This window comes from Diabrotica virgifera, chromosome 10, assembly GCF_917563875.1.
Source record: "Diabrotica virgifera virgifera chromosome 10, PGI_DIABVI_V3a".
NCBI classification, from domain to species: Eukaryota; Metazoa; Arthropoda; class Insecta; order Coleoptera; family Chrysomelidae; genus Diabrotica; species Diabrotica virgifera.
Genome location: NC_065452.1, coordinates 141,548,675 through 141,575,203, shown reverse-complemented (window position 1 = coordinate 141,575,203; position 26,529 = coordinate 141,548,675). Strand labels below are relative to the sequence as shown.

The 26,529-nt window shown below is 33.2% G+C and overlaps 1 protein-coding gene across 4 annotated transcripts in view; it reads left to right on the top strand.

Annotated features, from left to right (window-relative positions):
* The window catches only part of LOC126893236 (semaphorin-5A), a 78,784-nt gene extending 67,965 nt beyond the window's left edge, over positions 1–10,819 (top strand). For 3 of the 4 annotated variants that reach the window (XM_050663218.1, XM_050663217.1, XM_050663216.1), the window contains one exon: positions 429–10,819. In XM_050663218.1, the coding sequence (XP_050519175.1) occupies positions 429–814 (386 nt within the window). In that variant the 3' untranslated portion in view covers positions 815–10,819. The remainder of the gene's footprint in view (positions 1–428) is intronic. The other variant, XR_007701090.1, reaches the window with a different exon arrangement.
* Positions 10,820–26,529: the final 15,710 nt, after the last annotated feature.

Sequence of the window (26,529 nt, the reverse complement as noted above, 5' to 3'; positions counted from 1 at the left end):
CGAAAAAGTACTAAGAGTCAAAAAAGTTTTAAAAACATTGTGTTTAATGGTACCACGTACACAAATTGGAACGTACACAAACATTTAGTGTAGTTTAAACGAACAAAACCCCCATAAAATTTTTATGGGGTGCATATATTTCACTGTTATTTTTTTAAGATTTTCCTGCCATAAGAAAGCTACATGTCCATTTTCAATATAAAATCTCTAACAGTTTTCGATATATGTATTGGAAAAAATCGATTTTCATTTTATAACTTCAAAAGGGCTGTAACTTTTTTTATGTGCATATTTGTACAAAGGTAAGTTTGGTTCAATCGAACTATTTTTGGTCCCAGAATATGTGATTTAATTTATGACCTGCCGTTTTGTTACACCTTGTATAAAAGCTATCAAAAAGAATAAATCATATATTTTTTCTTTTACAGCAATATCATCCATTCAAAACACCTTGCTGGAACAGGAATCTTGTTTCTCTGTAGGACTTTCGTTTTTCTTTGTAGGTGTCATAGTAGGTCTCTTGCCATATCTTGCATACCTCATCTACAATCACATCTCCAAGAAAAAAAATATCATACCTAGTTCGCCTCATTATATTTCAGCTCAACAGAATTCGTATATTCTAGTCCCTACGAAGAAAAAACTGCCTAAGAAGCGCAGCTTCTCCTTGCATCACAACAATAGCGGAACTGGAGTAAAAGGTGAGAAGTTTTTCCCTCCAGACTTTGATGAAATACCTACAACGTTGAAGAGAAGTAGTCACGAAGACAAAAATGTTTTTAATAATGAGGCTGAAAGTGACAGGTGGTCATAGGTGTCATCAGAATATGCGAGGTTTGTTAAAAACGTGACTTCAAATTTCGTGGGCCACCTACGTCGATTTTATTTTCGATAGTTTGTTTTTGACATATTAAAGGTTAGATATGTTTTGGTGTGGTCGATCCAAAATACACTCACCGGCAGAGAAAACGGGCACCCCAAAAAATGGGTCATTTTTAATGTCTTGTATTTCCTAAACCTGATGTCCGATTTAAGTAATTTTTTTAATATGTTATAGCCTTATTCTTTATCAATATCGCTGTAATAATATTGTTGCTAGACAGGTACATTGTCATTGTATACAGGGTGTACGAATCAAACTGTGTTTTTTTCTCAAACTTTGGAACACCCTGTGGAATGTTCTAGCTTTTATAAAATACTAAAATTAAAACCCAACTATAGCCACAGATTTTCTTAACATTCTGTTTTTTTATTCATTCGCTTATGTTGGATAATAAAAAAGTTAGGCACTTTAACAACTACCCCTGTTTTTCGTCAATACAGGGTGTTTTTCAATAAGTAGTTTTTGATACCAAATTTGATTTGCATATCACAAACCGTTTTAGAGAAATAAATAAATCGTCAGTTTGTAAGAACAATTTCAACACCCCCTATCTCGGAAACGAAGCATTTGCGGGCATACATTTATAAAGCAAACTGTCATTATTTTATCATGCAGAATTACCCCTTAAAGTTTGCCGTACTTATTTAAAAACACCCTGTATTAACGAAAAACAGGGGTAGTTGTTAAAGTGCTTAACTTTTTTATTATCCAACATAAGCGAATGAATCAAAAAACAGAATGTTAAGAAAACCTGAGGCTACAGTTTGGTTATAATTTCAGTATTTTATAAAAGCTAGAACATTCCACAGGGTGTTCCAAAATTTGAGAAAAAAACACAGTTTGATTCGTACACCCTGTATACAATGACAATGTACCTGTCTAGCAACAATATTATTACAGCGATATTGATAAAGAATAAGGCTATAACATGTTAAAAAAATTACTTAAATCGGACATCAGGTTTAGGAAATACAAGACATTAAAAATGACCCATTTTTTGGGGTGCCCGTTTTCTCTGCCGGTGAGTGTATATATCCAAAATCAAAAGAATCTTTATTAAATTTTATATATTTTTTGTGGCTATTCCAGAGTCCAGAGACCTTAGGGAATGCCAAAAGCAACGTTTGCGATTGCAAAAAGTCTGGATCCGAACGCATATTTACAAATGCTCATATACTACGGCACCAGAGTGCTGAAATCAGCCTTTGATATACACTATTACACTACAAACCCTCATTGATTTAGGCACCTATTAAATTACAAGACATCTATTAAATTATGATGCCTAAGTTTTTATTGCAATTCATATTATTGTAAGTATTGTATATTTCAATTTATTGTATTCAAATAGAAATGTCGAAACTGCAATAATAGTCCAGGGTAATAAGGTTTTTCCCATGACACTTGAGCAGCCAGGGTACTGAAGCGTTTTTTCGACAGGTAATACCTATAAGAGCAAATTGTAACTATTTCCTGCGTAGGATCTGGCGGCCATTTTTATTTATAAACAATTAAGTGTCAAAAAATGGCATTTTTCCCTTTTTTTTCAAATCAATGGAAAACGGTGAAACCTATGGTTTTTTTAGTACAAATATCTTTGAGATTATGAAAAAAGCTTTAAAATGACGTATTACAAAGTTTGATATACTCATTTATTGTTAATATAATTGCGAAAAAAGGTCGGAATTGCAAAAAAAAATAATTTCCCAATATCTATTGTAAAAATTAGTATACAGCTTTGAAATTTTTGTCATATAAGGGCTCTTTGGTGGTTAATATGTGATAAAAATTTCAAAGCGATTCATTCAATTGTTTAAATTTTATTCAAATTGTTTATCCCAGAGAGCAGTTTTTTTGCAATGACATAAGTCAGAAAAACATGACGTTAGAACCATTTCACAGGTGTCAAATGAAAGAGCATGAGCTATATTTTTAACTTGGTTTAAAAAAAGCGAATAAAAAATGCATTTATTAGTAATAAATAATTATGCAAAAGTACCTTTTCTTATAAACTTTTTATTTTGTTATATAAGAAATTATATATATTTATTACAATTTTTTATCAATTATGATATAAATAACATTATTTGGTAGTTGTGCACTTAAAATAGGGTAAAAAAGTTAATTTTTTTGGAAACAGTTATCCAAAAAGTTTATAAGGAAAGATTTACGATACTTTTGCATAATTATTTATTACTAATAAATGCATTTTTTATTCGCTTTTTTTAAACTAAGTTGAAAATATAGATAGATCATGCTCTTTCATTTGACACCTGTGGAATGGTTCTAACGTCATGTTTTTCTGACTTTCGTCATTGCAAAAAAATGCTCTCTGGGATAAACAATTTGAATAAAATTTAAACAATTGTATGAATCGCTTTGAAATTTTTATCACATATTAAGCACCAAAGAACCCTCATTTGACAAAAATTTCAAACTTGTATACTAATTTTTACAACATTTATTGCGAAAATATTTTTTTTGCAATTCCGACCTTTTTTCGCAATTATATTAACAATAAATGAGTATATCAAACTTTGTAATATGTCATTTTAAAGCTTTTTCCATAATCTCAAAGATATTTGTACTAAAAAAATCATAAGTTTCACTGTTTTCCATTGATTTGAAAAAAAAAGGGAAAAATGCCATTTTTTGACAGTTAATTGTTTATAAATAAAAATGGCCGCCAGATCCTACGCAGGAAATAGTTACAGTTTGTTCCAATAGGTATTACTTGTCGAAAAAACGCTTCAGTACCCTGGCTGCTGAAGTGTCACGAACAGGGTATATTTTTGTCTTATTACCCTGGCCTATAAACCTAGCATAGGTACTTAAGAATGTGTTTTTTGACCCTAACCCGAGAAACAAATAAAACAAAAATTAAAACAAAAACGCCAATGAATAAAAAACAAATAAATATTTTATTTTTATTTATTTATAAGTACAGATATAATTACTCGTATACAGTGCGCCCATAAAGTAACGTATAAATTCATTATTAACTAAATAAACAACATTATTAGAAATTGCCGAAGCAGGTCTATTTTTGATTTTATGATTTTTTGGCATATATATCGGACTAGTGACGTCATCCGTCTGGACGTAATCGATGATTTTTTCAATAAGAATAGGGATCGTGTCATAGCTCATTTGAAAGGCAATTCAATTCTCTATTCAGTAATATAAACATTAACATAATTATTTATACAGGGTATCCAAAAACAATTTTTTAATTAAATTGATTGACACAAAAAGAAGACTTTGCGTAGTTTATTTAATTCAAAATACATTTCACTGCTGTCAGAAAACAGAAATAAAATATAAACATTACTTTTTGCTTAAATTTATTGTTTAAGCTGCCACCCACCTGCCTATTGACAGTTTGAACATTTAATTTTTTTTTTTATCAACTCCCAGTATATTTACAATCTGTCACATATATAATATTGAAGGACAATAAGTAAATGGTCGGATATTTACATTGGACATGTAGGAAATATTTCCAGTGAATTATTTCCTTTACATAATTAACCTATTTACTTAAAACCGTTATTTGTTTGTTATTCTGAGTACACTTAGTTAAACCTGCGTATCAGGTCCGTTGGTTTAAATTTTTTTAAGCGGCGCACCTCACCTACGGTGTTAAATAGATCACTCGCGAGGGGGTTCACATGCGTATTCGCTATATCCCGATATTTTTCACTATGTCGTTTTATTTCACTTTTGATGGTGGGGATTTCTAAGTTTCTTTCTATTGCTGCATTTGGCACGTACCAGGGGGCATTGACTATTATTCTTAAAACCTTATTTTGGAACCTTTGAAGTATTTCTAAGTTTGAATTTGACGCTGTGCCCCATAGCTGGATTCCATATGTCCAGATTGGTTTTAGAATTGATTTATATACAAGTATTTTGTTTTGAATGGTCAGTTTTGATTTCCTGCCGATAATCTAGTATAGTTGCAGCAGTCTAAGTCCTAGTTGTTTTCGCTTGTTGAATATATGTGTCCGCCATGTGAGGCGTTTGTCTAGGTGCATGCCTAAGTATTTCCCACTATCAGCTTGTGCTAATTGGCTGTTATTTAGTTTCACTGGTGGACACTGATCTCTTTTCATCGTGAAAGTAACGTGTATTGATTTGGATTCATTCGCTTTTATTTTCCATTTTTTTAGCCATACTCCTATTTTGTTCAAGTTTGTTTGTAGGTTTCTTGTAGCTCCTGCAGGATTGTGATGGGAGGCAGTATTGCTGTATCATCAGCAAAGAACATTTAATTTAAGCGAAAAGCAATGTTTATTTGCCAAATAATAATTTTATTTAAATTACGCACATTCGTCTTTTTGTGTCATTTCATTTAATATAAAAAAAGAATTTGGACACCCTGTATTAATAATTATGTTAATGTTTATATTATTGAATAGAGAATTGAATTGCCTTTCAAATGAGCTAGCACACGACTCCTATTCTCCTTTAAAAAATCATCGATTACGTTATCACGTCCAGACGGATGACGTCACTAGTATGATATAAATATATGCCAAATATCATAAATTAAAATCAAAAGTTGACCTGTTTCGGTAATTTCTAATTATGTTGTTTATTTAGCTAATAATGAATTTATGCGATACTTTATGGACGCACTGTATACGAGTAATTATATCTGTACCTATAAATAAATAGAAATAAAAAATATTTATTTCTTTTTTATTCAATGGCGTTTTTTATAATTTTTATTTTATTTGTTTCTTGGGTTAGGGTCAAAAAACACATTCTTAAATATGCTAGGTTTTCAATGCAGTTTAGACATTTCTATTAAAAATTTCGACATTTCTATAAAAAAAAGTAAAGCAACACAATGTACCTATGTACCTATCTATAAAAATAATATTGTAGTACTTATGTTATGAAATAAGAAATTTATGACTATAAATCTGCAATCAATCACAAACAAGTCTGGCTAATTGGCTCTGCCAAAGACATTTTTCAGAAAAGAAAAGACATTTCTATTCCTGTTTTTCAAGCAATAAATTGAAATATAAATATACAATACTTACAATAATATTAATTGCAATAAAAACTTAGACACCAAAATTTAATAGATGTCTTATAATTTAATAGGTGCCGAAATCAATGAGAGTTTGTAGCGTAATAGTGTATTATGTGTAGTTATCAAAGGCTAACCGATTTCAGCACTCTGGTGCCGTAGCCGTAGTAGAGGAGCATTTGTAAATATGCGTCCGGACACAACATATTGGACTAACTTGCGCTACTAGGGCTGAAGTATTGCAGGAAGCAAACTGGAATGAGCTCAGAATAATAGACTACATTACTGGACATCTGCATACAGCATACAGTGGAGCTGTTTGCTGTAGGAAACTTGAAACAGTCAAACATATGTTGCACGACTGTGAAGTACAACATCAATGATTTACATAACGTAATGCAAGGCCTTAATGAATGCTGTCATCAATACGGACTGAAGATGAATAAAGAAAACTAAATGCATGATCATGACTAAATCAGCAGATGCAAACATCCAATTTATGATTGAAGATATTGTTATTGAGAGTGTGGATATCTACAAATACTTAGGAACATGGATAACATCAAATGTAGATCAAACCAAAGAAATTAGGACACGTATTGAAATAGCACGTGCATCATTCATTAAACGTAAGAAGTTTCTTTGTTGTCGGGATATAAGGATAGAAATACGCCTAAGGATTCTTCGGTGTTACGTGTTCTCTACTCTTCTTTATGAATTAGTTGGCCGCCTTTGAATTCTGACCAAAGAATGTCAAACTTGGAAGTAACTAGAAGGATAGGAAGTCAAGCGGAAATAATATTAACTATCAAAAGACGAAAACTTGAGTAGTTACTTAGGACATGTGGTGAGAGGACAAAAATACAAGGCAAAATTCGAGGAAAGCGAAGTGTGGGAAGACGAAGAACATCCTGGCTTAAGAACTTGATGGAATGGTTTGAATGCAGTAGTACAGAACTGTTTAGATAGTCCGCATAACCATGATGATTTCCAACCTTCGATAGAAGATGGAACTTGAAGAAGAAGTACTACATCACAGGCGAAATTAAAATGTTAAGTGTGGGATTTGATAAATCTATTGAATTGCTGAGGATGTCGGCATTGACAAAACTTAAAAAATCCTGAAACGGTGGAGATTGAGGGATGAGAAAGGTCATACAAAAAATTGCATTTTAGAAATGCTTCAAGATTGGACAAATCGGGTTGAACAAGAGAAAAAAAAATGAAGTCACTTATTTTTAACAAATCTCGTATAGAAATACCAACTACAAAAGTACAGGATGTATGTTCTGGGAAAAATTTTTGTCTGAAGTTTCTGAAAGTCTAATTTTGGCAGCTGATTAATTACCATAAAGTCATAACTAAATAAATCATATGTTGTTCTGTTAATACATATTATTTAGTATTTTGGCAGCATCTTACTATTTCATTACATATTCTATTGTTCATTAGAGTCAAAAAATGTAGTACAAACTTACAACTTCCAAGAATACAGTCGAATATATTAGATACGGATAGGGTGTCCAGAAACTCTACCGATAAACGAAGACAGGAGATTCCTTAGATAATTTTAAGACAATTTAACCCAATTCATCTACTCCGAAAATGCTTCCCAATAGAGCTAGAGCTATTTGAAGATGGCGTCTGGTAATTAGTTTTTCTTAAATATCTCCAGAACACTTCTATTTAGAAAAACGAAAGTTGGCAAACATTTTTATCTTCCAGAGATAAATCGACTCCATTCATTGCAAATTTCTATTACCGGTGATAGGCGTCCGTTTTGCGTAGGGCAACAGTTATTTTATCGCATAACTTTTTTATCTTTAGTTTTTAAGCATTTTTGACTCGGGATTACTAAATTGTGGGGTATTCTAAAGCTAAAAGGTACTCTTATTGTAAGTCGATAGGATACACCGTTTTCTAGAAAAATCGATTTGAAAATTTTTCGTTTTTTGATAAAAAAAAAATTAAAAAAAAACTATTTAGAAAAACGAAAACTGGTACGTTTATTTACATTCCAAAGATGAATTGATTTCATCAATTGCGAATTTCTAGTACCGGTCATATGCGTCCGTTTTGGGTAGATCAACGGTTATTTTATCGCATAACTTTTTTGTCTTTCATTTTTAAGAATTTTTGACACTAAATTATTAAATTATAAGGTATTCTAGTACTAAAAGTTACTCTTGCTTTAAGTTGGTGAAATACACCGTTTTTTTTTAAATTCTTTTCAATTTTTTTTTTCAAATTCAGGAAACGAAAAATTTTCAAATCGATTTTTCTAGAAAACAGTGTATCCTACCGACTTAAAACAAGAGTATGTTTTAGTACTAGAATACCTCACAATGTAATAATCCAGTATCAAAAATACTTAAAAGTTAAAGACAAAAAAGTTATGCGACAAAAAAAACCGTTACCCCACCCAAAACGGACGCTTATGATTGGTACTAGAAATATATGAAAACGAAAAATTTTCAAATCGATTTTTCTAGAAAACAGTGTATCCTACCGACTTAAAACAAGAGTATGTTTTAGTACTAGAATACCTCACAATGTAATAATCCAGTATCAAAAATACTTAAAAGTTAAAGACAAAAAAGTTATGCGATAAAATAACCGTTACTCCACCCAAAACGGACGCTTATGATTGGTACTAGAAATTCGCAATGGATGGAATCGATTTATCTCTGGAAGATAAATATGTGTACCAATTTTCGTTTTTATAACTAGAAGCGTCCTGGAGATATTTAAGAAAAACTAATTAAAAGACGCCATCTTCAAAGAGCTCTAGCTCCCTTAGGAAGCATTTTCGGACTAAGTGAATTTCCTGTATTCGGACACCCTGTATTCCTGTATCATAAGATTACAGCTATATTTTTCCTAGAATATATGTTCAGTACATATACCGCAATTGTTTTGGTGCAAAACGTCTTGCTAACATAAGACTATTCATTGTATTTTGATTTCTTCAAAGGTGTAGCTATTTTTTTATTAATTGCAAGAAAATTGTTGAAATTGGAATACTGAAATATATCCTTGTTTTAACATTTTAAATTTAACTCTTAATCGGAAATCTCCATTAACCATCTATACCAAAAATACTTTGAATGAATATGCCAAGATTCCATCAAATTAGAGATATTGGTGCTTTATCATCATATTCTGATGTATTGATGTCTATAAGGTTATTTTTGTTCCGAAAAATGAAGATAGATTGTTTTAAAATGTTCGAAAGAGGAAAACGCTTATCATACTCTTTCCTCTATGCAACATTGGCGGATCTACGGGCAGGAAAATGGGGAGATGTCCCTCCTAACAAAATTCAAGAAAAAAAAATTGTTGAAACAAAAATATATTAGCTGACATGAAACTTAGACCACAGACAGACAAATTCAACCCAATACACACGCTAGTTAGGAAAACTAAGTACCCTTTCAGACTAAGACACTCTGACACCGGTGTCCGCCACGTGTCTGGTTGATTTTAGTCGCTCAACAATGCATTGCTACTTTGCTGCAATTGAACACCAGTGTCTTAGTCAAGATATATATGCGTGTGTTATTGACTATAATAAAGCATTCGACAAAGTACCACATGAACAATTAATGCATGTCCTGGAATCAAAGAAGCTGGACTACAATGACCTCAGGATTATATCGAATTTATACTATAAGCAACGAGCAAAAGTACGTGTTAACGACCAAGCTGTCAGAGGAAATTGAAATCAGACGTGGAGTGAGACAGGGATGCGTGTTATCGCCAATTCTTTTTAATGCCTACTCGGAAGAGATCTTGAAAAAAGCTCTTGAGGGTGAAACAGCTAGAATAAAGGTAAATGGAGTTCCCATTAACAACAGATATGCGGATGACACTGTCATCTTAGCTGAAAATATTGGAGATCTTCAGAGGCTGGTGACCAGAATAGCAGAGTTTGGACAAGAATACGGGCTAACAATGAATGTCAAGAAGACAAAGTTTATGAGAATATCTAAAACTCAAAGAGATAACGAAAATCTCTTCATAAACGGATCCAATATCGAACGAGTCGACCAATATGCATACCTTGGAACAATGATCAACTCTACAGAAAATTACTTACAGGAAAGCAAAATCAGAATAGAAAAGGCTAGAGCAAACTTTAACAAAATGAGAAAAGTGCTCTGCACAAGAGATTTGAAGTTGGAGGTAAGAGCTAGGTTGGCTAGGTGCTACGTTTTCTCAACTTTGTTTTATGGAATGGAAGCTTGGACCTTGAATGCTGCATCAATGAAAAAACTAGAATCATTCGAGCTGTGGGTGTACAGAAGAATTCTGAAAATATCGTGGACAGAACACGTCACAAACAAAGAGGTTCTGAGAAAGATGAATAAAGAAATGGAAATCCTAAATACCATCAAAACAAGAAAATTGGAATATCTCGGACATATTACACGTAGAGAGAGATACAGCTTGCTCCAATAATTGATTATGCAGGGAAAGATTCGAAGCATAGGGAGACGCAGAATATCGTGGCTGCGCAACCTGAGAGAGTGGTACGGATGTACATCAAATGAACTTTTCAGAGTAGCCGTCTCTAAAATACGAATAGCTATGATGATTGCCGACCTCCGCCGCGGAGATGGCACTTAAAGAAGAAGAATTTATTTATATCTTTAATGCAGTTTGGGTTTATTTTTTTTTTGTTTTTTGGTGGGTGTTTCATTGGAATTCCCCCCCCCCCCCCCCACCAAGGTAAATTTCCTTCCCAAGGCAAATGTCTAAATCCGCCACTGCTACGCAAGCCGTCCGTTTTACATAATACTGCAGCCAATTGACAGCCTGATTTGAGTCATTGCTACATCTACAACAGTGTCTAAGAGTACAATATAAAGTAGCTCTAAGAAAAAACAAGATTACCAAATGCTGGTTCAAGTCGTGCCAGTCTTTATAACGATAAAGAGAAAACAGCTAAACAATTGTGGCACTTAGCTACAGGAGAGCCATACTGCAGGCAACAAGACTATGTAAATTCACGGACATTGATGAAATGTTTTGTCTTCATTTAGAACTCATCAGGTAGTGCCAAAACCGAAGATAGATTTGGAAAGAGAACGGCAGAATCATTAAACACTTAACAAAAGAGTAACGGCGCTATACTACTTTGTAAGTGGGAAGTCGAAGGGTAAACAAAGACAAGACTTTTAGAGTTACTCACACTATCTGGTGGGTCAACGATCTTAAAAAGAGCGATCTCAAAACGGCCCATTTTCTACTGTGCCATAAGTTTCCGATTAAGAGTTACAAAGACATATGTAAATGTTACGTTTAAACTTTAACAGATGTGATCAATTTTGTCAAAATTACTACAAACTGACCGCGGCTACTGAAAAAAGGAAATATTGATAGCAAACGTGACCCCTTGTGGCTATTGGGTATCAGAGGCTAGACATATGAGGCATTAAAAGAAGCTTAAAATGAATACACTATGTATTATAAGCGAGGTTTGGTTTGGTTTATCTTCAAATATACATTTTCTGTTAACTAACGTTAGAAATGGTAAGGTTTATACCAAACCCTTCTTTCACTGCATTATAGTTTGTCGAATTCTCTCTATCGTGATTATTATACATAGAACTCAGAAACTGATGTATTCGCTGAGGGATAGTTGCATACTTTCACAATGTCAAAGGGTAAAATTACATTTGTCATTCTGGGTTAATATATATTTCGACATTTTATCGTTGACGCACTGAAATAACGTTTGGTATGAAGTATATCTTTCGGAATTTTTGGCCTTTATTTTACTCCAATATTATTGATATTTCCAAAATATGTTTAAGAAATAATTTTGTATTCCTATAATAATACCGCCCTGCTTAACAAAATCTACTTACATTTGGAAAATAACTATTTTGGAAAGCATATTTACTCAAGATTGTTTCCTAATTACCTTGTAACCATTGTAATTTTTAACTATAGAATTGTTAAGATATATTATTTTCCCAAATTGGGAAGTTTTTATAAATATAAATAAATAATTTATTTTATACAATTTTCGTGTTTATCTTCACCCATCTCACTACATTTATAGCCAGATCAGGGAACACAAAATTTTACGAAAACCTCCAAAAAATAAAGGAAGGATGAAATTTGGGAATAGGTAGTTAGTTGAAATTGTCTATTATTATATAAGAAAAAGTTTACAATTCTACATCCCCTCCATTTTACAAAATTTGGGAAATACGGAGTGAAAAATATTTTCTCGGGAGTGAAAAAATATACGTTTAAAATAGGCACGGAATTTAATCAAATGACTAATTCTAAGCAACTTTTGTTCTATAGAGTTTTTTCACTAAGTCGATACTTTTCGAGTTATAAGTGTTTAAAAAAAAGTTTATTTTTGTTTTTTAAAAAAATTTCTAACATTAAAAATAAGTGAGTTACGCTCAAAATATTGTTGGTCCCTTTTATTTTTTGGTACAAAAATCGCGAAAATCGCCCCCTAATTAGCTTCCTAAATGAAATTAATCGTTACCGCTTCACAAGTTACTTTACTTATGTATTATTTTTTATATTATCTATAAGTTTCATTGGTTCAAAGTGCTCATTTTTGAAAACAGTTGGGTTTAAAATTAAACATTTTTTTTTAATTTTGAAAATATGGAATTTTTTATGGAATTAACTTAAAAATTATTAGTAATAGTAATACCAAAAATCTTAAAGAGTAATGTACGTTTTGCTTTTCTGAATATTTTTTATTTTTTGTTTTCTTGTTAAATAAAAATTGGTTATGCTATGGCTGTTCAAAATTTGCCTAAACTCGTGATTAGTTACTCGTTCAAGCCATTTTAACTAAGCTTTTTCAAAAATAAGCACTTTGAAGTTGAACCGATGAAACTTACAGATCATATAAATAATACATACGCAAAAAGTTTTTTTTTTAAACAAAAATAAACCTTTTTTAAACACTTTAAAAAGTTGAAATTAATTTTCCCCGAAAAGTGCTTCGTTTTTGGGTTATTTCACATTGAAATATTCGATTTGGAATTTGATGAAGAAGAACCTACTTTTCATTAGCTACAACTCTGCTTCTACTGGGTCTACGCAGACCTATACACCATTTATTTCAGTTTTTTATAAGCTATATTTTTGCTAAGAATATTTTTTCGCTGAAATACTTACTTTTTGAGGTACCTCCGAAAAACCGTCCAAAAACATGTTTTTTTCTGTTAAAAATGAACATATTCACTTGCAAATATCTCGAAAATTATTGACACAGGAAAAAAACTCTATAGAACAAAAGTTGCTTAGAATTAGTCATTTTATTCAATTTCGGACTTTTTTTAATGTATATTTTTCACCTTCGAGAGGGGGGTATTCCCCTCCATTTTTGAAAAATGGAGGGGATGTAGAATTTTAAACTTTTTCTTATATAATATATTATATAAGAAAAAGTTTAAATTTTTTTTTAATTAGATAATAATATTACAAATATAATCTGTAACACTACACTACTACTCTCTACGAACCCTTCACCACTGAAGAAGTCTCAAATATCATCAAAGAGTTTCATAACTGGAAATCTCCTGGATCAGACGGAGTTCAAAACTTTTGGCTCAAGGAACTTTGCGAGTGCTCATGAATGCTTATCAACACTAATTAATTATGTTATTTCTAATCCGCAGGATATACCATCATTCCTAACTCAGGAAACCACTTATTTAATACCGAAGGATCAAAATAACACCCAAGATCCAGCAAAATACCGCCCAATTACTTGTCTTCCAACTTTGTATAAATTGGTCACATCCTGTGTAGCCCGGCGTATCTACCAACACTGTGCGCTGAACAATATCATAGAGCCTCAACAGAAAGGATGCGCTAAGGGTTCCATGGGCTGTAAAGAACAACTTATCATCGACTCAGTCATTTCTAATCAAGCATATTCCAAAAAGAGGAACCTATTTACTGCTTTTATTGATTACAAGAAGGGTTTGATTCAGTGCCGCATGAATGGCTTATAGATATATTGAGAATATATAAAGTCGATGATAATATAGTGACCTTTTTACAACATATAATGACAGAGTGGAAGACTAGAATTCACCTTCAAATACCTGGTGAAAGTAACATCGAAACTGAAAATATCGCAATCAGCCGGGGCCTGTTTCAAGGAGATTCGTTGAGTCCTCTGTGGTTCTGTCTAGCTATGAACCCACTATCTCAGCTATTGAACTCCACAGATGCAGGTTTTAGCATCAAAAATAACAATGTGGTGGCGAATAACAATGTGGTGGCGAAGCTTAATCATTTATTGTACATGGATGATTTGAAATTAATGGCTTCCACTCGAAACCAACTCGACGAGATGCTAAAAACTGTAGAAACTTTTTCTAATGATATTAGTATGCACTTCGGACTAGACAAGTGCCGTATTTTAAATATAGTCGGAGGAAAAGTACAGCGCGGAGGATTCGATATGCAAAATGGCCAGAACATGGAGGCCATGGGTAAAAACGATATGTATAAATATCTTGGAGTAAAGCAAGCGCGGAAAATTGACCATAAACAAATGAAAACAGAGATAACTACTGAGTTTATACGAAGGGTAAAACAGCTGCTTCGCTCACACCTTAACAGTAGAAATTTGTTTAAGGCACTAAACACCTACGCATGTTCCGCGCTTAGCTACTCATTTGGTATTGTTAAGTGGACAAAAACAGATATAGAAGCTCTTCAGCGAAAAGTACGAACACACCTCACAAAGGCACAAAAACACCATCCTAAAAGTGCAGTAGAAAGAACAACATTACCACGGAATCTAGGAGGAAGAGGACTTATGGATATAGGTGAGCAATTAGATAAACAAATTGCTAATTTAAGAACTTATTTTCAGATGCAGGCTGAGACATCTACTCTACATCGCGCTATCTGAGCAGTAGATGACACAACACCGATCAAACTGAGGGAACCAGAAATGCGCATAACCACCTTACTAAGGACGAAGAAGTGCGCGCCTGGATGGGTAAACCTCTGCACGGGCGACATCCCAATGAGGTCAGCCACGATTATGTCGACAATATAGCGTCGAACTACTGGTTGACATCAGGAAAGATGTTCCCTGAAACGGAGGGTTCATTACTGGCCATTCAGGATCAGGTTATACCAACCAGAAATTACCTGAAATATATCATCAAAGACCCTCAGGTTCAAAACGACAGATGCCGATATGGATGTCAAGCCCAAGAAACCATCCAACATCTGACAGGGGGCTGCCAGGCATTTGCTGCAACTGAATACAAGGAACGGCATGATGCAGTAGGAAAAATCCTTCATCAAGAGATAGCTATCAAGCTGGGACTTCTCCAAACAGACCATCTCCCGTATTATCAATACTTACCCTTTTTCCTATCATCTGTTACGCACTGAAAAATGCTCATGAAAAGGCCAATAGCTCGATCAAAGAACAATCTGACCCCAAAAAACATAAAGGAAGGATGAAAATTTGGGAAGATTGTTCTTTGATCGAGCTATTGTCCTTTTCATGAGCATTTTTCAGTGCGTAACAGATGATAGGAAAAAGGGTAAATCCGTGATAATACACATTTATGACATTTATTCTAACATGACATTTTAGTTGAATCTGACAGTTGCCACATCTTATTTTCAATTTGGAATAAAAACAAATCAAATGTGTTTCTTGCATTTATAAAATGGTATTTTCTTTGATTTGTATAGTCTTATAAATTATACAGATTATATTTGTAATATTATTATCTAATTAAAAAAAATATTTTTTTATTATGGCGCCATCTATCGACAACTAGAATAACTAGAATAAATGTTGTAAATGTCTGTAATCACGGACGTGCCTTTTTTCTGTCACATACAATTTAATGCGTTAGAAAGAAATCGAAAAACTGTGACGCACTGAAAGATGATCATGAGAAAAAGAATATTAGCATTTGTTTACTATCATAAGGCCTTTGATTCAGTTAAACTGTGGGCCCGTTTAATAAGAACCTGCTAAAACGGAATAATACGGAAACGCTACACTAGAAATAAAATTGATGATAATACAAACTAATACACATTCAGAGAAGAGTGAGACATTTAAAAGCTGTTCACATTGGTTCTAGAGGACGTTTTTAAGCAGATTAACTGGGAGCAAAAAGTTTAAAATATTGACAGACGATATTCGAGTCATCTCGGCTTGGCCAAGTTGCCAACTAGGTGGACTAAAGGCATCATACAGTCAGTATCTAGGTTACATGAGGGGTGTGGATTGACCTTCAAAAAGATGGCAGAACTATGTGAGAGAAAGAAAAAATTTTGTGAAAATGCCAACACAGGTTGAATTTTTCTTCTTCCGATGAAGCAGGAATGGCGTTATAAATCTTGCTTTTTAAATAGCCCGATAGGGTTAAATCGGGGGATCTTGCTGGCCATTTAATGAAACCTGTTCCTCCCATCCATTGCCTAGTAAACCGTTCATTAAGGTCTTGTTGGAAAACAGTAACAGCCTTAATCTGATTTTAAGGTTTAATGTTATATTTCTATTAAGACTTTTCTTTAGCTTATACAAAGCGGCTCTAGCTTTTTTAATGCGAATTCTTAGTTCCTTGTTTATAACCTAGTTATTGTTGGCGCCCAAATAGGTGACATTGTGGACTCTTTCTAACTTTATTCCATACGCTCCGATGTTCATGGCTTTAACTCCGATTTGCTGAAAACATAAGTTTTGTCTTCGAAATACATATTAAGTTTTAGCCTATATTCATCGAATATTTCGGTCACACTATTTAAACGTTGTTGCAACTCTTTCATTAGAAGTAATCATCAGTGGCGCACCCAGGGGGGGGGGGTTGGGGGTTAAAACCCCTCCCAGGGCATATAAAAAATATATAAAGAATAGTAAACCTTTAAACATCGCCTAAACCTTTAAACTTTTTAAAAGTAAGACGGATCGTGATGAATCCTTTCGCATTCGATTCGGAAGAGCTTCATGAAAATTCTTGAACACTTGGCATGAGGCAGTGGCGTAGCGTGAGTGTCGGCCGCCCGGGGCGGGAGACAATTTTGCCGCCCTCTTATTTAGGTATTTTGATTTAGTGTATAACATTACATACATTAATTAAAGAGAACTTTTCGGCGAGAACAGTCATAATTATTTTGCAGTATACAGGTTGGATTTTAAATAAAAAAGTTTATTTAAGTTTTACAATCACGTTTATTAATACAAAAATTCTTTTACTTTAACCAATTAGATACATTGATATAACTTAGGTAGGTACCTATCACTTAAGATTAGATACACCTTGACGATCGACAGAATGAAAAAACTAGAACTAGAACGATATCTATAATGTTACATTTTTATTTTTATTGAAAAGTAATATGAGTTTTTGTTAGAAATAAAAACAAAACCTCCGTCTTCAATTAAAAATTTATACGTCTACTTTTTTTAAGAGGAAAGTCTTTTATTGCACCGTCATAATGTCTATCGCATCACACTATCACACAAAAGACACACACAATAGACAAAATAGCCAAATTAGTTAGTCTTAAAGATCTTAGATCGACTTATTGTCGATGTTAAATAATTTTTAATCAATTTCGATTTTGAAAAACTCCTCTCACAGCTGGCATTGCTTATAGCAACTGTGAAAAATATTCGGAACATTATTAAAATATTGGGCAGAGTATCTTCCAGCTTGGATTTAACAATAAATTTAAATAATTCAAGTGAGTCTGCATTAATCAATTTTGTTGCCTGTAGCAGCAACGAAAGTCGGCAGTCGAAGTTTTTCCAGCTTGAAACCCTGCTCGTCAATTTCGTCAGATGCGTAGTCTAGATTACATTCAGCGTTGTCTGGATCTAATAATATAGCCGGCGTAGATAAACAAACTTATCCGTTAAATTCTGTTGCTGTTGAAAATGCTCAAGAATTTCTACATTAACGCTATCTAACGAAGAAAACCTTTCGTCTCAACTCATTTTTCCATCATCAAAAATATGCTTTCTTATTATGCGCCTCCGAGGTGTTATGGAAATTCTTCTGGAAGTTCTTCACACATATTTTTGCATAACCTACAGCGCCATTTGCCCATTCCTCTCTTTCCTCTGTCAATATCATCTGCAAAGCATTTATTTTCTGAGCGAACAATCTTATGTCAAGGTGCATCATTCACTTCATGTAGCACCAGTTGCCACAGGTCCAAGAAACAAAGAAAGGAAAATGACTGACTAGTAAAGCACCTGCATCTGTCCTAGTGTACCTGCCTCTGTCAGTTTTTCCAAAGTGACGAGAATCTCTTTGTAATGATGCCATGTCACATTTACGACATCGCCTCTTGCACTCCACCGCGTGTCTTGAATCCTTCTTTTGCCTGTAGCTGCTATCAGAACTTCCCAACGATGTGTCGATGAGAAAAAAAAAAGAATAGTAACGTTCTAAAGTGCCGAAAAAAGTTTTGCTGATTGTTAGTCATAAACGGGGAATTCCCACAAGTCAGTATATACGTTGTTGCCAGTCGCTACAAAATATCATTCAAAGAAAAGGAATTCCCCGAATTCGTCACAAAATAAGTAATGAAAAATTCCGTGCTCCTTTAAATCGGTCCGAATTTGTAGTTGCGATAAAAATATAAAATGTTTCAAATATTTACAAAATATTTTTATTATTTATTGTTAAACTTTGCCGCCCCTAAAAAAGTGCCGCCCCCACTACGCTACGCCACTGGCATGAGGAACAAATGAAAATTGCGTTCTTGCGTTTCCAAAGTGCATCTCAAACTGTTCACATAAAATAAAAATTCACAACTCGGAAAATAATCATAAGAATGAGTTCAATTTTCATATACGGGGAGTTTTGAGGTCGGTGAACAGGAATATAGGGTCGGTACCTGGTGCCCAGGAATCTACGTCATCTCCTGCAGTTTTAAGGAAATTCGATATGAAAATAGTTGAAATTTATTATCTCGGGGTTTTGAGATCGCTGAACACGAATATTGCAACAAAGATGCTGTACTAGGTACGTGGTGCCCTGATTCTGTCGTGTTCATATTGACAATGATATATCGAACTCATATCCAACATTGGACCAAGAAACAACTTCGACATAACATCACCAACACGGCGAGCATGAGACTTTATGTGGGTTCTTGTATTCTACTCCTCTGCATTCTCCAGGCATACGGTACACTATCAGTAAAAAGGAATGCATTTCGGTATAAATGCTTTATTTTCTCATTTCATTGGTCCTAGTCAAGCAGGATAATGAATACACAAGCCTAAGACCAATAAAAGCCGGAGTACCACAAGGAAGTGTCTTGGGACCGATATTGTACTTGCTCTACACTGCTGACCTACCCACAAGTAACAAAACAACGTGTGCAACTTTTGCTGATGACACTGCTGTACTAGCCTCTCACCATGATCCAAATACAGCATCCAGAACCCTTCAGAAAGACCTTAATAATATACAAATATGGCTTAAAAAATGGAAGATAAAGGCGAATGAGAGTAAATCCATCCATGTAACCTTCACCATGAGAAGACAAACATGTCCATCTGTAACACTAAATGAAACTCAACTCCCACAAACCGATACTGTCAAGTACCTAGGAATCCATCTTGATAGGAGATTAACTTGGCAAAAACACATTTTTACAAAAAGAAAACAACTAGGAATAAAATTTCGAGAAATGTACTGGATCATCGGTCGTAAATCTCAACTATCACTTGAAAACAAACTGCTGATATATAAAACTATATTAAAACCAGTGTGGACCTATGGTATCCAACTTTGGGGGACAGCCAGTCAAACTAACCTATAAATATTGCAGAGATTCCAGAACAAAGTCCTTAGAACAATGCTGAATGCCCCTTGGTACGTGCCAAACTATGTGATAGAACAAGACCTCAATGTGCCATCCATAAAAACAGTAATAACGGAATATTACAAAAAATATTCTAAGAGACTAGAATCTCATCCAAATGAGTTAGCCAGCAACCTTACTGATGACCACAATGATGTACGACGCCTGAAGAGATTCAAAGTAGTGGATCTAGCAAGAAGATTCGAATAATCTGTGATAACTAAACTTATTTTAATTTGTTTTAATTTAATTTATGTAAAGAGGGTGATCACTGGATCTCCCTCTACAGGTCAAAATTTTCAATTTTTGTCAAATAATTTACCTATTGTTCTCAGTTGAGGACAGATTGTAAATATTACAACATTAAATAAATAAAAAAAAAAAAAAATTCATTGGTTATAATTTAGGATCTACATTATAGTCATTGTGAAGTTACTTTATATAAAAAAACTGCCTCTGCTGACAGGCAAATATTAGATTCAATTAAAGACTTAGCTTGTGCTACTTGGCGGATATTATAGAAATGAACCAGAAAGGCACCAGCATGGTATTTATGAAAGTAAAAGAAATTAATTGAAGGTCAGTATTAGCTGATAACGAAAAAGACACTCTTATTGAAACTGGCAAAGTTGAACGTTTTAAAATTACAAAAAAAATTAATGACTTGATAAATAACTTTGCTTCGGAATAAAATATTTAGAAAGAACGACTACTGAAAATAATTAAACGGTTTAAAATGAAAATGACAATATTTTGTCAATAAATACTATTTGAGAAAATGGAAATAATTTTTCTAATTTAAATCGGGCATCACTAACTTCATATTAAAATTGAAAATGTATATACAGGGTGCACAAAAAGAGTAAAGATGGAACGACTAATGAATGTTTGCTAAAAGTGAAAAACAACAGCTACCTGGGAGGACCTCTAAATGCAGAGTGGGTCTCATTACAATGAATTCTACAAAGTAGCGGGTCGTAGCGGGTTTGCACGCTACAATTCTACGTCGTCTCCGGGAATTTTATGGAAATTCGTAATAAAATTTGTTGAAACTTGTTATTCCAGGGTTTTTAAGATAACTGAGAGTTTTAACCATATACTCAAGTATTCTTGTTCTCATGATCATTTTTCAGTGCGTCACAGTTTTTCGATTTCGCTCTAATGCATTAAGTTAGATGAGACGAAAAAAGCGGTAGATCCGTGATTAAACACAAAAATAATGCAGCATTACAATGGTTATATACATAAGATGTCTATTCCTAACCTACGTTTGATTCGTTGATATTTAGAATGCGCGTTTTTTCTAGCCAATCAAATACTCGTATTACGAACATTTGACGAAAACTTCGTCCATTTTGGCCATTTTTTAGAAGTGTCAAAGAGTCAAGTGACGGTTATTATTCAGGTCAGTATTTTGTGTACCTGTCATTTTGAAATTCGAATTCGACTTCCCTTGTGTTTCACAACGTTTTTGTGCATTATTTTGTGTTTTGGTTTAGAATTTAGTTCGTTAAAAGTTAGTCATTGGCGTGAGGAGACTAGAGCCATTCGAGATGTACCGAAGAGTGCTAAAAATCTCATGAGTAGATAGAATAGCCAACGTGGAGGTAATGAGACTTACGCATAGGGAACGAGAAGAACTAACAAATAAGAAGAAAACTGAGATATATGGGACATGTGATGAGAGATGTATATCTAATACTCCAGGTCATTATGCCAAAAAAAAAAAAAGTCCATAGTAAGGAGACGTAACTCATGACTGAAGAACCTTAGGAACTGGTTTGGATGTAATAACAATGAATTATTTAGAGCCGCGGTTTCAGAAATTAAGATCTCTCTGATGATTGCCAACTTTTGAAGCGGAGACAGCACCTAGAGAAGAAGATAATAACACAGTTTATGGATAGTTTTGTATCATTTTTTAATGTTTCCATATTTATAAATTTAATTAACAATATTGTTTACTTTTTAATTTTATTCCCCTTTATAAAGAATACCTACATGTTAACATATTGTGTAAAAATCAAATCTACTAAATTACTAATTAGTTTAATTCCACAAGCTTTTCACCTATATGGCGAAGTACGATTCTGGCATCTGTCAGATTCGTCAATAATTACATGAAATTAGTCTCGACACACCCAATACAGTATGTGACGTCATAATTAATGACGCACTGAAATGATCATGAGAACAAGAATATCTGACATCGCTATATCTAAAAGAATTATTATTTACTGAAAAAAAATTCGAATTATTTTTTTTTTTCATAATTTGCGCTCTGAACTAAAATAACTTACTGTTATTGTTACTCACTGTTGAATTTTATAACGAATTTCTATATAAAACTCCAGGGGACGACGTAGAAACCGGGCACCAGGTACCTCATACAGCATCTTCCGTGTAATATTTTTGTTCAGAGACATCAAAAACCCTGAAATAATAAATTTCAACTATTTTCATAACGAATTTTCGCAATAACAGTTCGGAAAAACCTAAGTATAACAGTTAACATAAAGTTTCAACGATTTTTTTAATGAATTTCCATAAAACTCCAGGAGACGGCGTGCCCACCGGGATACCGGGCACCAGGTGCCTCGTTCAGCTTCGACGACCCCATATTTCTGTTCAGCGACCTCAAGTATGAAAATTGAACTCATTTCCATATCTTTTTTCTGAGTTGTAAATTTTTGCTTTATGAACACTTTGGAAATGCATTTTCATTTGTCCATCATGCCGATTATTCAAGAATTTTCCTAAAGCTCTCCGGAATCGAATGCAAAAGGTTTCATAACGTAATTCTTTATTTCCTCGCCTATAGGAAAATGGAACTTGTCTTTTACAAACAATACAAAAAAAATTTGCTGTCCAAGTCAACCCCTCCCAGAGGACAATTCTAGGTGCGCCACTGGTAATCAGTAGGTACCGTGTCGTCTGCAATCTGAGATTTTTTACATTAATTCCGTTGATTTTAATGCCTGCATCTTCATCTAAGACTTCTTTGAAAATAAATTCGGAATAGATATTAAAAAGTAGAGGCGATAAAATACAATCATGCCTCACTCCACGTCTTATTTCCACTGCTTCTGTCGTGTCTGACCAATTCGTATGTTTGCACATTAATACCAATACAAATTTTTGATAATACGGAAGTTTTCACAAAATATACGTGTTTCTATATTTAATATTGCTTACATACTTCATTCACATATGCACATTACTTATTGCACGCTCATTAGTTCTTTATAGCATAGGTACATTATATTTGTTGCTTATCTTCTTTTACTTAGATAATCTTAAATTCCGGTTTATACACATTCATACGCTGGTCTTTATTATTCCTGCTTTTGCAGCAGAACATCAGAGCTCCAGCTTTGAATGTCTCTCAATGGAAACTGCGTGTACCTGACTACCTTATTCAGGATAAATATATACCATTAGATTGTTAATTTTTGTTTTGTGTAGTTACTTGTATCAAACTGCAATTGACTTAGATTAATGTAGATTAAATGAAACATAAACTCAAAACAGTTTTTTATTTTACATCGATATAGCAACACCTAGATATTTTTGTGACCTTCCTATATCTCAAAAAAATCAATATTAGATACAAAAATCTTTACAAACTTTTTTCAATTTTGGTCATTTCTTGTAAAAAATATTTGATGAAATCCGATTGAATATTATATGTTGACTAGATAAATAGAAATAAGACACCAGTAAAGAACACATATTGACTAAGTTTTTGAGCCGCTTTTTTACCAGTATGTATTAACACATATTGGGATCCTCTATATCTAAAATCAGTTCACAAGTCTTTAAAATCACACCTGGTAATTCAGTCTGCCTTCTAAAGCTCTACAAAAATTAAGAATACATATATCTTTGAGTAAAGTTATATACAATTATGTTAATCAGGAAGCAAGAACAGGCATATTCATATATTAAGATATTTCAGACTTCAATTTTTTAACTCCATAAATCAACACATAATCAAAATATAGAATAAAAATTTGAAATCATTAAATATTTACATAAATAAATAGAAAAGGAGTATTTTGATAAAACGTTCAGCGTTTCTCGTTAGCTACTGCTTAACCCGGCACCTGCCACGTGGCTTTGCAAGGCATCAACTGCCACGTGGGGTGCTCAGAGCACCCCTTAAAAATTTTCTGTGATCTACTTGTTTATAAACAAAATAATGTGTTGAGTTACACAAGTATATAAAAAAAACATGTCTTATTAACTTATTAGCTACCAATATATTATAAAAGTTAAAAAATAAAATTAAAAAGGTGTTATAAGCAAATTAGCAAGTACCAACCCATAATAAATGAGGTGAAGTAAAATATCTAAAATAATTAAGATTTACTGAGTATAGAGACTATATTAATAATTTAAATCAGTTATTACAATAAGAAATGTAAATCTGACCTGTTTATCAAAAACACAAAAAAAATTTAAAACTTATACTGCCAGATGATGACACCCCAATTCGACTTTAGAGCCACAAATTCAGAATGACACTAAATAACCACTTCAAACTCAAACATATATATGCTATATAATATTATAGAAAGCTACTATGACGCACAGCACGGTTAACAAATTTGAAATACCAAATATTTGATGAAAATGTGTTATGGGGTGCTGGTAGCACCCCACATGGCAGATGCCGGGTTAAGTTGTGGATAAATAGAACACGAATAATTACACTGGTCAAGGTCAACACACATTTTGTGACAAGATTTTTTAGAATTGACGCAACGCATGCGCATTAGCAAAGGCGCAACACATGCGCATTCGCACAGGCGCAACGCATGCGCACATTACTACAAGAAAAACACCACTACCAATGTGGCATCTTGGTATCTCAGCTCAGGTTGAATTTCAACTTGCGATAACTCAGAAATGTACGAAGCCTCAAAAAAGCTTTTCTGGGTGCATTCTTCTGTGCTTTTTATTTCAGTCTCACGGTCCCAACTCCAGTTTAGCAAACAACCCAAGTATTTAAACTGTCTGACTTGTTGTATTTCTTCTCCAGCTACATACATCTTTGCCTTTCGGTAATTATTTCTGTCTTGTTTTTGTCTTCTTGATATTAATTTTCAAGCCCAGAGCTTCATTGGCAAGAGTTAGATCATTTAAAAGTGATTGAAAATATTTGATGTTATCTGCCATTATCACACCTGATGTAGGTATTGTTTAAATTTATATTATTATCCATTTCGTTAGAAATATCTTCCTGTTAAACATGAGCTAATTTATGTGAAAAATCAACGACTGTCATGACTGGGACAGTCCAGAGAGAAGAAGATGCAAATACAGTAAAGAAAATATTGCAATGAAAACCGATAGGAAGACGAAAAAAAAGAAGGCCTAAAACGAGTTAGTTAGATGAGGTGGAAGACGACCTAAAAACTATGAATACAGGGTGAGGCAGATAACTGGCCTATTAGAAATATCTCGAGAACTAAAGGCAACAGAATCATGAAAATTGGAATAAGGGGGTTTTGAAGGATGATCTATTAAATGAAAATATTTTCATCTCTTTGCAACTTCCGGTTATACCGGAAGTTGCTTATAACTTCGTTTTTTTAAATGGGACACCCTGTATATTTTTACATTTTTGAATTGTCTTCGATGTCTTCTTTCTTAAAATATAAGGTTTTGTAATATTATACAGGGTATTTTAAAAGATAATTACGTTTTTTTATTAATTTCATAACAACATTCACACCCTGTAGAATTGTAGTGGTTTGACATCTAAAACTTTACTTACGTTCAAATGATTTTTAATATAGTCTACTATTGTTAAGAATCATTAGTATAGCTAAATTTTTAATTTTAGTATACAGGGTTGGTCGAAACTCGGAATGAGTATTTTCTGAGTTTTCTTAAATGGAACACCCTGTATTTTAGTAATGAAATGATATTTTATGGTACTTTTTTATTTCTTAAGCATTCTCTATACCTAACTGCTTTAATTTGTGCTTAATTGTTAATCGCACCAACAATCTTAACTAAGTAGGTATTTCGATAGCTAAACCATTATTGGTAATTTTAAGGACCAGTCTGGATTACTATGTATTTATTTCTGAAAAATTATTTGGGATTGAGTATTTTCACGGCCAACCTAATAAAATTTTACGTATTTTTTGTTGCAATTAATGTTTAGATTGAATCACCAATAACTCACAAATTAAAGCAGTTAGGTATAGGGAATGCTTAAGAAATAAAAAAGTACTATAAAATATCATTTCACTACAATACAAAAATACAGGGTGTTCCATTTAAGAAAACTCAGAAAATACTCATTCCGAGTTTCGACCAACCCTGTATACTAAAATTAAAAATTTAGCTATACTAATGATTCTTAACAATAGTAGAGTATATTAAAAATCATTTGAACGTAAGTAGAGTTTTAGATGTCAAACTACTACAATTCTACAGGGTGTGAATGTTGCTACGAAATTAATAAAAAAACGTAATTATCTTTTAAAATACCCTTTATAATATTACAAAACCTTATATTTTAAGAAAGAAGACATCGAAGAGAATCCAAAAATGTAAAAATATACAGGGTGTCCCATTAAAAAAAACGAAGTTATAAGCAACTTCCGGTATAACCGGAAGTTGCAAGGAAATGAAAATATTTTCATTTAATAGATCATCCTTCAAAACCCCTTTATTCCAATTTTCATGATTCTATTGCCTTTAGTTCTCGAGATATTTCTAATAG